Source organism: Chlamydotis macqueenii, chromosome 4 (assembly GCF_036417535.1).
Source record: "Chlamydotis macqueenii isolate bChlMac1 chromosome 4, bChlMac1.mat, whole genome shotgun sequence".
NCBI lineage: Eukaryota > Metazoa > Chordata > Aves > Otidiformes > Otididae > Chlamydotis > Chlamydotis macqueenii.
In genome coordinates this window covers 18999121-19011334 of record NC_141559.1, presented here as the reverse complement: position 1 = coordinate 19011334, position 12214 = coordinate 18999121, and the positions used below count along the sequence as shown (strand labels likewise).

Genomic DNA, 12214 nt, shown 5'->3' with positions numbered 1-12214 from the left:
CTCTTTGCTGCTAAGGTTTCATGTCATCTTGGCATGTGAAAGGGCTCCAAAGGGCACCTTGCTGGCAAGATATTTGCTGTGGCAGGATGCCCATGTTTGACTCCTCTGCTGCACTTCAGCACATGCAGTCTTTGGTGCTCCATGCAATGAAGGAAAGGAACGTTTTGAGCTGAATCGATAATCTCTGCTGTGAGGGAGAAGCTCACAGAAGGTCTTGGAGACTGATTTATTTATTCTGTGAAACACCCATGGCGATAGTAAAAAAGTAAATTATTACTTGAGTTGCAGTTGGGGAGGCAGCTTGATTGTATTTCCTAATCCAACTGTTACCAGCTGATTGCAAGAAGCTGTGAGCTGATGGAAACTCAGAACAAATAGCTGGAATCGTGTATGGCAACAGGAAAAGTGCAGCAGTCATCCATTATGAAACTGTATTGGCCTCCTTAAGCATCAGTTCTGAATATTGTCTCAGAGACCACAGATTTCTCTACATTTTGAGGAGAAATAGACCTGATCTGGAGTGTAGAGCAGCCTGAGAACAGATCTGTAACTCTTAATTAGGATCACATTAGTTCCTTTCTGGGTTTTCAGCACACAGGCTCGGTTCCAAACCTAATAAGAACATCAAAAGCCTCTTGTTCACTACAGCGGCCTTTTATTTGCACTGTTTGGGGGAAACTGTTTCTGCATGTTGGCCCATGTATGGAATCCTTTTGTTTTAGATCATTTTCATGGAAAACATTCTCTATTTTTAAAGATGCTTTCTGCAGAGAAGTTTTCTCTCTAAAAATAGTGGAGTTTTTTTCTCTTTAAAAGTAATTATTGAAGAGAGGAATATGCACTGTTTGTAAATAGAAATGTATCAATGTTTGCCTTTAGAAACTCAGAAGTTACATGTCAAAAGGAAAAATAAAAAGTAAGAATGAGAAGGTCTAATTTCATTGTAAAATTTGGGCTGATAAGTGAGATCAACGTAAGAAACAAACAAACAAAAACCACAAAAAAACTCCTACCAGAATACATTTTAAAATTTATTTAAAGTAAAAGAACTTTTTCACTCTTTTTTTTTTTTTTTGTTAGAGTGCTTCCCTGAAATGGAACCTTAATAGAAAGAAGAAAAAAAAAGCACTTAAAATATTTTATGGTTAAAGTTTCATAACCACTTTTACAGAAATTTTGCTTGACTTAGGAAAAAGATTTGATTCTTGTCATTCCTAAAAATGACTTCTTCAGAAAGTGCAATGGTTATAGTTATCTGTAACCAAGGGGAGGGAGTTTGAAGTCAGAGAAATTACTGTGAAAAGGCCTTTTACACACATCCATCTGTGCTTTTCTTTTTATGTATATATGTATATACATTTAGATGTGTATCTATGTGTATATATAGAACATGTTCTGCTCCATATATCAGTGGTAATTGTTGAGGATGGGCTATTGTTAGCGTTCTTGTTAAACATCATTTTCAAGGTCACCAGTTCTCTCCACTGGTGGAGATCTCAGCACTAAATAACCAGGGTATTTCAACTACATAGATCGGTGCTTTGTTTAACAAGATCAGTTTCAGCTTTCTTCCCTCTTGTTGTGCTGGGATGAAGGAAATGAGGCAAAATGCTAATATCAGTGGCAAAGCTACCTTACTTAGAAGGATCAAGTAATGCAGATATAAATAGCAGTGATTAGTAATAAACAGAGTTGCAGCTGGAGTATTTCTGGAGGAAGGCAAAGATGACTGAAGTTTGTCACGTTAGAAAGTAGGTGTAATGTTAAGTCGCTTTTCAGAAAGATTTTAATACTGTATTTGTCACTATATTTATATATATAGTCACAGGCTAGTGAAACATTTAGTGTCCCTTGGATTTCTACAATATGCAGTGGAGAGACTTTCTTAATATAGAAAGCTGTTTGCTGAGGTTGCCGAGAGTCTCCATTTCACAGCCTGCCCCAGGAGGCTGGGAGCTTCTCTTCCTGTGTCAGGTTTCCATTCCGTCATCTGAGAGCTAAGAAGAGTACTTTAATGAAGTAGTGGCTTGAGAAAGGGGAATCACCTTGAAAAGAACGTGTGTGCCCCATCCAAAGAATCTTGAAACTAAAGACTATAAAAAATAGCCATTTGTTATCCTAGGAACCCACCTCTAAGAGTCAATTTTAAAAATATATGTTTTCTGTGGTTTCTGGGGTAGAATATAATGCAAGTGATAAATGTTAAGTTTAATTGTTGACTGAAAGAGTTACTCCTGCACAAGAAGAATAATTTAAAGTATTTACTTGGTAAGTGTCTATTGAAATAGAAACTTGGACATGAAACTAGAATGCTTTTCTTTGCTTTTTGAAATACGTGTAAGAATGAATGCCTGGTCCTTCAAGTCTATGATAACAGAGCATTGTTCATTGATCATTGCAGTCACATGCAATATTAGTGGTAAATGATGATCTGGGTTTGTGTAAACCTGACTAGAATTATTTTAATCTATGTCAGCAAAGAGGCTTGTTAAATAGCTATAATTACATCTATTTCTTGTTAATCATGAATTTATATTTGCATCTAGCTAAAATTTTTTATCTCTGCTAAATAGGTCTGATGATAGATTTGTTTCAAATTATTTACAGTTTAAAAAGACATTTTTAACACTAACATTTACTTTGCCAAACTAGCCATAAACAGAATTTATAGGGAAAGAGTTTATTTACTGCATTTTCTGGCTGTACAATGCCAGAGATATAGTAGTAAACTTGGAGGATTTTTCTGAGCTCATGTTGCAGTAGAACTATAATTTTATTACAAGATCAGAGGTGAATTATAGTCTTTGTTATAAAAATGGGGCAAGTGTATACATTAAAAATAATAAATTCATAGTTAAGCATGAGATGTTATGATAGAGTTTCCAGAAAAAGAAGCACAGGCTTTTAGAAGCAAGCCCAGTCTCTTGTTGGAGATCTTGAAATTGACTTTCACGCTCAGCCTTTTCCTAGGAGTTTGCAGACACTCATTACTCTCTCTCTCTTATTCCTGCTCCCTTGAGTCACCTGTTTATACAGCCACTCTTCTGCCAGTGACTGAAGTTTGTCTTAAGAAGGCTGATATATCATCAATACTAACCTTGGTGTTCCAAGGTAAGGATTTTGTGTAGCAAGCACCAGAGAGAGGACCTACATGTGGTATCTGTAATTTCATTGTAGTAAAATGCATAGTTGGCTGTCTGTAAACAAAAGCTTCTCTCTGGTGAATAGGAAGAAACATCAGTGCTATTAATTCACTCAGTGCAATGAATTTACGTATTGACTTCCTGAAGTAGCTGGACACCTTCCATTTGATAGAAGACAATGATAGAACTGCAGTCAAGGTACTTGGATCTCAAAGTAAATATCCCTGTACAAAGAATTACTTCAGTTGTTTTATTTTCCTCCATGGTATGTAAAGGACAGGGAATAGATCATAAAAGCCAAAGGCTTACGCTGCCTTCAGTTTCCTGGTTTTAGATTGATGGTTTTTTATCTCTTGCTTTGATGAAGAGAGAAAAGTCAGAAAAGTAAATGGAGATCAGAAATTGGAGAAAATTTTTGCCCAGACAAACTTTCAATTTTATTGTTTTCTAACTTATAGTCAATGATTTTACAATGTAACTAATGAGGATAAAATGTGACAAGATAAAAGATTATTAAAATAATTCAAAGTACTTTTACATAGCTTAGATGAGTCTCATGTAGGCTTTTCTTCTTAGAAGCTGGGTGATCAAGTAATATGGATTAGCTGAGAGATTTGTCTCGGAAGTATATTTGCAATACATGTCCATAAAGGATAAAGACAAAACATTTAACTGTTGAAAGGTCCTGTTTTTAAAATCCTTTGGTTTTGCATTTTATGTGTTTAATACTTCCTTAATGGAATTAAGGGATATTTTAGTTGTGGCCTCTATGATATTATGGCCTGTTGTCACTGAACTAAATGAGAATGAAAGACACAATTCTGACAGTTACTATGGGAGGTTTGCTTTCTGCTACACACTATTAGGCTATAATCACACATTTTGTTTCTCCTGACATAAGGTTTAGTTGAAGTCAAGTCAGACTGGATCTTTGATAGCCTTATCACCTAAGCTGCTATATATGTGCTTTAACTAGTGAGTGCAATATCTTTGTTTCTGCATGTGCCTAGCATTATATTAGCTGGGTCGTAAAAGTTATATGCCTTATTAATGAATAAAAGAAGAAAGAATTGTTACTATATGACACAACAGATGATGTTGGAGAGTGCCTCGTCCAACTCACATGTTTAAAGCAGAGTCAACTAAAGCAGGTTGCTCAGGACCACTGGAAGAGTCTGGCTCCATGTTCTTTACTCCTCCAAGCAGATATTTAAGAATAGTGGAAAGATTCCCCCCGAGCCTTCTCTTCTCCAGACTAAAGAACTCCAGCTCACTCAGCCTCATCATATCACAGAGGTTGCAGTCCCTAATAATCTTCATGGCTCATCAGTGAAATTGCTCCAGTACATCTCTACCTTTCTTATACTGGAGAGCCCGAAACTGGAGCCAGCACTCCAGATATGGCTTTAGCACTGAGTACAGTGGAAGAATCACTTCCCTTGATCTGCTAGCAACAGTCTGCCTACATGCAGCCCGGGATGCTGTTGTCCTTCTTTGCTGTGAGGGCACATTGCTGGCTCATGTTCAGCTTGTCCACCAGGACGCCTGAGTGCTTCTCTGCAAAGCTGCTTTCCAGACTGTCAGCCGCAAGTGTGTAATGGTGCCTGGGGTTATTCCTCCCCAGATTCAGTACTTGGGATTTCACAGTGTTGATAATCTGGGGAAATTCAGTATTTATTTTTACTTTTTTTTTTCCTGTTAATTGACATTTTTTTTATATGAAGTAGTTTCACTATGAAAATGTTAAAAACGAACTGTTTCAGAATACCTGCAAAAGCAGTGATGAGAATTTTTTTTTTTTTGTCCCTCTAAACATATTTTTAGGGGAGATCCCACCATCCTGCCCCAAATGTCAAGAGTGAATTAAAGCATTCTTCACAAAATTCCTCATCACTTTTATCAAGCAGTTATTCTTATTTGTGGGATGTATTTGGTGTGTTATTTATGCAGGGGTAATGTAATTGAAATATTCTTACTCTTCTTCACCTGTGTGTTTTCCAAGACATACATTGCCAACACTTTTTTACTTATTTAGAGCACTTGTATGTTTTTGTTGGCTTTGTAACTAAGCTTTTGATGCTTGCATGCATTCTGCTGTGTACTTGGTCAGTAAGAGTTTGCAAGTGAGTGTAAGTGAATGCCTATAATAAGCAGGAATTAATAAGAAAAAAAATAGAGAATTTTGAAAATTTACTTTGATGCTTAAAAAAGTAATTATTTTTAGAACAGCTAGTGTTTTGGTCGATTTATCTTTCGGAAAATACACTGTTGCTCTTCATGGAGTAGCAGAAAACCTGTGTCACACCTTTCCTCATTCCTGGTAAAAGGGAAAATCAGGAAGAGGGTCTGAGGACTGTCCATTTGCAAACATTTTTAAGAATTAGTGTGCTTTGTGAAATGTAGGTGTCAAAATTTGTGTAGTCATATTTGAACCACCAAAATAAGTGGTTCAAATTCATAGAAGGCAAAGATTGCCAAAATAACTTAAGGTTGTACAAAATATTTAGAAGTTTAAGGAGAATTTTAGGAGCCCGGTTTTAAAAGCCCACTTTGTAAACCAGAGCCTGTATTTCTTCATGTTTTCAACAGTTTTAACTAAGCGTATATAAGATTTTTTTCATTATCGGAGAGAAATGGTAAAGAAATTTTGCGAAATGGTTCTGTTTCTAGGTATGTTATTGGAATTGGATTATATGGTCTTGAAGAATGATTAAATAGCTTGATTCCATTAGAAATATTGTAACGAAAATACAAACTTCATTCTAGATAAAAGTGGGCAATTTTTCATTGAGCCACTTGGTGAAGGTGTCCTTAATCACGACAGAAAAAGAAAAAGCCTCTCCGCTGTACCCAATGCACAGAGAGTTGCTTTATGAAATAACTTTTTGTCTCATTCAGTTTTTATTGTATTTTTATTTGAAGTTACTTAATTTTTTTTTCACACCTTGAAAGTAAGTGTTAATTTCCTATGGAACTGGAGGTCAGAAGTAGTGGTGCATGCTGTCTTCTGCTGATGTGGTGGTACATGTTTCCTTTTGGTGTCTTTTTTCTCACTCAAAACTCTCTCCTTTTGTCCCAGTATTATTCTCAGTGGAAAAAAAAAGGCAATAGTAGACTCGAGACTCAGGAATTTGACAGGAGAAATGCAGGATATCCTCTAAGATGCATAACCCCTGTGTTTGTAATTACTGCAGTGCTGCATATGATGCCGTCCTTGACAGAAATGTGGCCATTAAGAAGCTCAGCAGACCATTTCAGAACCAAACTCATGCCAAGCGAGCTTATAGGGAGCTGGTCCTCATGAAATGTGTGAATCATAAAAATGTAAGTCTTCAGCAGATAACTGGAGAAGTGGTATGTATACTGGTTTGTTATAAAGAAAATTGGTTTTTTGAGTGCCTTTTAAAATAGAAGAAATTAAAGTAAATTACGCTCAAGGGCTATAGTCTTTCTGGTACTACATGCCCACAGGACAGAGTGAGGATCTTCTCTGTGCTTATTTAACGGGTTGGGATGACAGAAGGCGAGACAGCAGAACATGTTCTTGTCAACTCCTTATCCAGAAATGCATAAGTGGTTGTTGGAGTCCTGTCTCCATCCCCTGGTCACTGGGATTTGTGACTCAAGAGCAGTATCTCTTGAGTGGGAGTTTGCACATGCATCGCTCCTTGTTCTGGACTTCATCTGAAACCAAGTCATATAGATGCATTGTATAGATTGTACAAGACAAGGGGTCATCATGGTAAAGATTGTTGCAAAACTGCCAAAGAAAATTAAGAACCAAAAGCACTTTTCCATTCCCATGTATTCGTGTGTAAGTTAATGTTGTGAAGCCAGAGACTCTGAAGCCTCATTGCATTGTGCCATTCCTTCTAATAATAGTGTTCTTCTTAAATAAAGAGCTCTAGCAGGCTCTAGACTCTCCTGGTGCTTACACCCACTACCTATTGTATAACATTTAGTATCCATAATAAATGAAAATATTCCTACACTGCAGCAAAATAATTATTCCAGGGCTATATGTTAATTTTAACTATCTATCTATTGGTTAGAACTATCTGCCTGACACTATATAAGCTTGCCTTTTTGTAGTGACATATGTAGGATTGCCCCATTGCATTGTCAAGGGATCTCTCAAGGGTTTAATTTTCCTACAATTCCTCAATTTCTGCTATGGCTTGGTGCCATATCTGTATGCCCCTTCCTTTTCATTAGGAGTGAATTTTTCAGTTTTCTACATGTTTACTCTTGCCTCAGATCCTGCAGTGACTCTTTCTCCTTATGCAAAGCATAAATGACCTTGAAAAGCATGATGTGAGGTGAGATTTGACACTTGTTCTCAATCATAAACTCACATGGAAAGAAAAAGAACTGACCCTAAAATGGCAGGACTTGTCACCTACAGTGTCCTCTGTCCCACTTTTGAGATTGACTTGTCCTCATATTTCTACTGTGTTGTCACGACTGTACTTTTCCCTGTTGAATTGGTGTTGTAGTTCAGCCTTGATCAGGACCAGACTACGCAGTCTCTCTCTCTCACTCCCCCCACCCTCCAAGAGTACAGGGAGAGAAAATATAAGGAAAATGGCTCGAGGTTTGAGATAAGGACAGGGAGAAATCCTTAAAGTTACCGTCACGGGCAAAACAGACTTGACTTGGGGAAAACTATTCATTTATTACTACAAACAGTAGGATAATGAGACAGAGAACAAGATAACCTCCATCTATCCCTCCCTCTTCCCAAGCTTAACATTATCTCTACTACCTTCCCCCCACCCCGAGCGGCACAGGGGGGAAGAGGGAATGGGGGTTGCGGTCACTTCATCATACGTTGTTTCACGCCGCTGCTTCATGGTCGGGGGAAGAACTCCTCACATTCCTCCCCTGCTCCATCGTGGGGTCCCTCCCACGGGTCACAGTCCTTCGTGGAACTGCTCCGGCATGGGTCATCTCTTCCACGGGTGCAGTCCCTCTAGAACAGCTGCCCCAGCAGGCCCTCCACGGGCCACAGCTGCCTTCAGGCATCCACCTCCCCTGGTACGGGGTCCTTCACGGGCTCCAAGTGGATCTCTGCTCCTCCGTGGACCTCCATGGGCTGCAGGGGGACAACCTGCTCCACCATGGTCGTCACCACAGGCTGCAGGAGAATCTTGGCCAGGAGCCGCATTACTCCTCCCCCTCCTTCTGAACTGACCTTGGCGTCTGCAGCCGTTCCTCACAACAGGCTGGTAAATGTCTTTCAGGATCTTTTTTTACATCTTATTCACTTCTCATCTCCTCTCCACTTCTTGCAGCCGGGCCGGACCAAGTTGGGCCCAGTCAGCCGCCTGGCGAGAGGCCAGAGGGTGAGGCCTGCAAGGCCCATGAGGCCTGTGCCTCCCCCTCTGCACCTCTGCCCCCGCTCAGCTTCTTCACATCTTCTCTTTTTTTTTTTTCTGTTTTCCCCTTCTTAAATACGTTATCGCAGAGGCGTTATCACGGAACATTCTGCTACCAATCGGCTCGGCCTTGGCCAGCAGCAGGTTGGCCCTAGGCCCAGCCGAGTCCACTGAACAAAGGGGATCGACTTCTAGCAGGTTCCTACAGAAGCTACCACCTTAGGCCCCCCCTCACTAACAAAACCACGACACTTGGATGGAAACTACTCTCAGTCAGACCAATGCACATGGCTTTGGAAATGCAGGGATGAGTGACTAGTTCTCCCTGTAGGTGGGAGAATGATGCATTCCCACTTCATGTTTCTAATGGACTGGAAAGAGCAGAGGGCAGCAGGAGCGGTATTAGTTTTAAATACATTATTTTTAAAATACTGCGTAAGAGCTGATAACAGCCGCACATTGATTGGGTCAGAGTTTTAATCTGTCTGTACAGAAAAGTGCAAAGGAAGGAGAGGATTGTAAAGGCATCTGTGTGGATGCAAGAATCAGTCAGAATGTGTGGAGCAGACAGAAAGAATATTGAATCATTCCTGTTAGAAAGCCTAAAGAGGTGATGCGTCGTGGTTTAGCCCCACTCAGGACCAAACTACGCAGTCTCTCTCTCTCTCTCTCCACACCCTCCAAGGGAATAGGGAGAGAAAATATAAGAAAAAGGCTTGAGATTTGAGATAAGGACAGGGAGAGAACCTTAAAGTTACCGTTACGGGCAAAACAGACTTGACTTGGGGAAAACTATTTATTATTAAAACCAAAGCAGGATAATGAGAAAGAGAACAAGATAACTTCCCTCCACCTCTCCCTCTTCTCGGGCTTAACTTAATTTCAACTATCTCTACATCATTCCCCTCCTTGAGCAGCACAGGGGGTAATAGGGAATGGGGGTTGGGGTCAGTTCATCACTTGTTGCTTTACACCGCTCCTTCCTCCTCAGAGGAAGAATTCCTCACATTCCTCCCCTACTCCATCGTGGGGTCCCTCCCAAGGGCTACAGTCTTTCATGAACTGCTCCAGTGTGGGTTGTTTTTCCACAGGGTCAAGTCCCTCAGGAACCTCCTGCCCCAGTGGGCCCTCCATGAGCCACAGCCTCCTTCAGGCACCCACCTGCCCCAGTGTGGGGTCCTGCATGGGCTGCAGGTGGATCTCTGCTCCTCCGTGGACGTCAATGGACTGCAGGGGGACAGCCAGCTTCAGCATGGGCTGCACCACAGGCTGCACGGGAATCTCTGCCAGTAATACTGCTGCATTACTCCTCCCCCTCCTTCTTCGCTGACCTTGGCGTCTACAGCCATTCCTCACAAGAAATTCTTCACAACAGGCTGGCAGACGCCTCTCAGGTTCTCTTCACATCTCATCTCCTCTCCACTTCTTGCAGCCAGACTGGGCCGAGTTAGGCCCAGTCGGCTGCCCAGCAGGAGGCCAGAGGGTGAGGCCTGCAAGGCCCACAAGACTCGCACCTCCCCCTCTCTGCCCCCGCTTCAGCTTCTTCACGACTTCTTTTCTTTGGGTTTTTTCTTTCCTGTTTTCCCTTTCTTAAATACATTACCGCAGAGGCGTTATCATGGAACATTCTGCTACCAATTGGCTCGGCCTTGGCCAGCAGTAGGTCTGCCCTAGGCCCGGCCGAGTCCACTGAACAAAGGGGAACAACTTCCAGCAGCTTCCTACAGAAGCTGCCACCGTAACACCCCCCTCACTAAATAAAACCAGAACATGATGGAGGCAAGGAGGGAGACATTCAGATGTTGACTTCATGGTGGTTGTGGTGATTTCTTCTACTTCTGTTGCCCATACAGAAGGAAAGCACGGGACATTCAGATCCCTGAGGTCAAATTTTTCCTCTGTGCTCTTTCGCACATTCTTATCAATGTCTTTCAACAGCTCAGTCCATTTAAAGAGAAAAACTCACAAGTTAAAAAGGAATTGCGGTAGGCAAAATGTCTTTGCCCAGAATGTGTCTACCATTTTAAAGTGCTTCTAGTAAAAAGTGATACCTCTCATGATGGAATTTGTATCAGTGTGTGTGTATGTGCCCTCAAAGGAATTGAGGCCATGTCAGAGAGAAGGAAGGTCTCCTATTTATTTTTAGAAAGATGGTCCTTGATTATTTGTGCCCTCAGGTAAGCATTCTTTATATATATGAAATTCCTGGCTGTAGCACAAAGCTGCTATGATAGATTGAGTTGAATTTGGTCTTTGAACCTGTAACTTCAAAATGCAGAGGACTGCCTCACCGTTAGCCTCACCCTGATCATCACTAATCCTTCTTTCAAAAACCATTTCAAGTACACCTAGAAGAAACCTTAGAGATCTGCAGTATTTTGTTTTGACTGTTGCCAACTTTTTGCTGATCCATAATGTGAGGAGTGTTAGTATAAATTGAGCAGTGAAAAAACACAGTTTATCCTTTAACAAACACCTCAAAATGGGTTCAACTGCTTATGTTTGTCACTTCTCTTCATTCTTTTGTCTTACTTTGCTTTTCAGATTATCAGTTTATTAAATGTCTTCACACCACAGAAATCTCTGGAGGAGTTCCAGGATGTGTAAGTAACACAGGCAGTAATTAAACAAAAGCTTTAGAAATGTGTAGGACATTATAATGTACCTTGAATGCAATAACTCAGCAAAATACAAAGGTTATAAGCACCTCTAAAAAAAAGATCATGCATAGTCTACACTGTGGGTAGACAGATATTCTGCATTCCCATCTTGAGAGCACTTTCAGCACTTAGAAGGTGCCAAATAATGGGTTTACTAAGCACTGTAATAGTGTGCAAAGCCTGCTAGTGGCTTTTCTTGAGAGGGTTAGTGTGTTTGCATTTGCCTTCATGCGCAGAGGAAGAGGTATGAGTAGTTAAATGGGCCTGCTTTTGTGTTATTAGTTTGCTTGGGAAATTATGGTTGTTATGTGGCTCCCTGATGTGTGTGAGGTTTTGAAATGTGGCACATAATTCTGAAATAATTTCCTATAAAAGAGACTGATGTTAAATGTTTTCTCATTTCATATTTGTTTTGATGTAACCTTTGACTGCGTAAAATTACTTGCCTGGGAAACTCATGCTAGGTGTAGAGATCAACTAGCATCTCTGCTGAACATTGTCCTGGTGCACAAACACTACTGTGCATAGTATGAAGGTTCATGCTGCCCTGAATGAAATTTTAATTATTCAATGTTTTATATAGTTGTACTCCTTTTTCAGTCTTTCCCATATTCTGTATACATTGTACGGAAATGTATTCCCATTCTGTACTCTAATATCAGTAGTAATAACAGATAGATAGCAAGGGCTGAAGTCAGGCAACTACCATTCTGGTTTTAGTATACGGAATTTCCACATCGTATTGTCACTGCAGACTTGTGCAGAGCAGAGGAGGTAACTAGTGCTGGAGAGAAGACAAGGCATGCAGCTCACTTTGAAATGGAGAGCTAGTGTCTTCCCCAAAGTTTGAGAGTGATTTAATGTAATCTTACAGTTATGAATTGAATATGCTTGTGAGATGTCTCGTAAGAAATGAGCTGATGTGTTTAAAGTATTAACTTATCGCTAAAGGAGATTGGCTTAAGGTCTTGGTGAGGTTGTCAGTGAAGTGTATTTATCAGAAGCACAAGACCAATTAGTTGTAATGAGAATT

The 12214-nt window shown here is 40.4% G+C and overlaps 1 protein-coding gene across 4 annotated transcripts in view; it reads left to right on the top strand.

The window, feature by feature from the left end:
- The window catches only part of MAPK10 (mitogen-activated protein kinase 10), a 162576-nt gene that overhangs the window by 99746 nt on the left and 50616 nt on the right, over positions 1-12214 (top strand). For all 4 annotated transcript variants that reach the window (XM_086746327.1, XM_086746328.1, XM_086746326.1 and 1 more), the window contains 2 exons: positions 6338-6467; positions 11066-11124. In XM_086746327.1, the coding sequence (XP_086602453.1) occupies positions 6338-6467; positions 11066-11124 (189 nt within the window). The remainder of the gene's footprint in view (positions 1-6337; positions 6468-11065; positions 11125-12214) is intronic.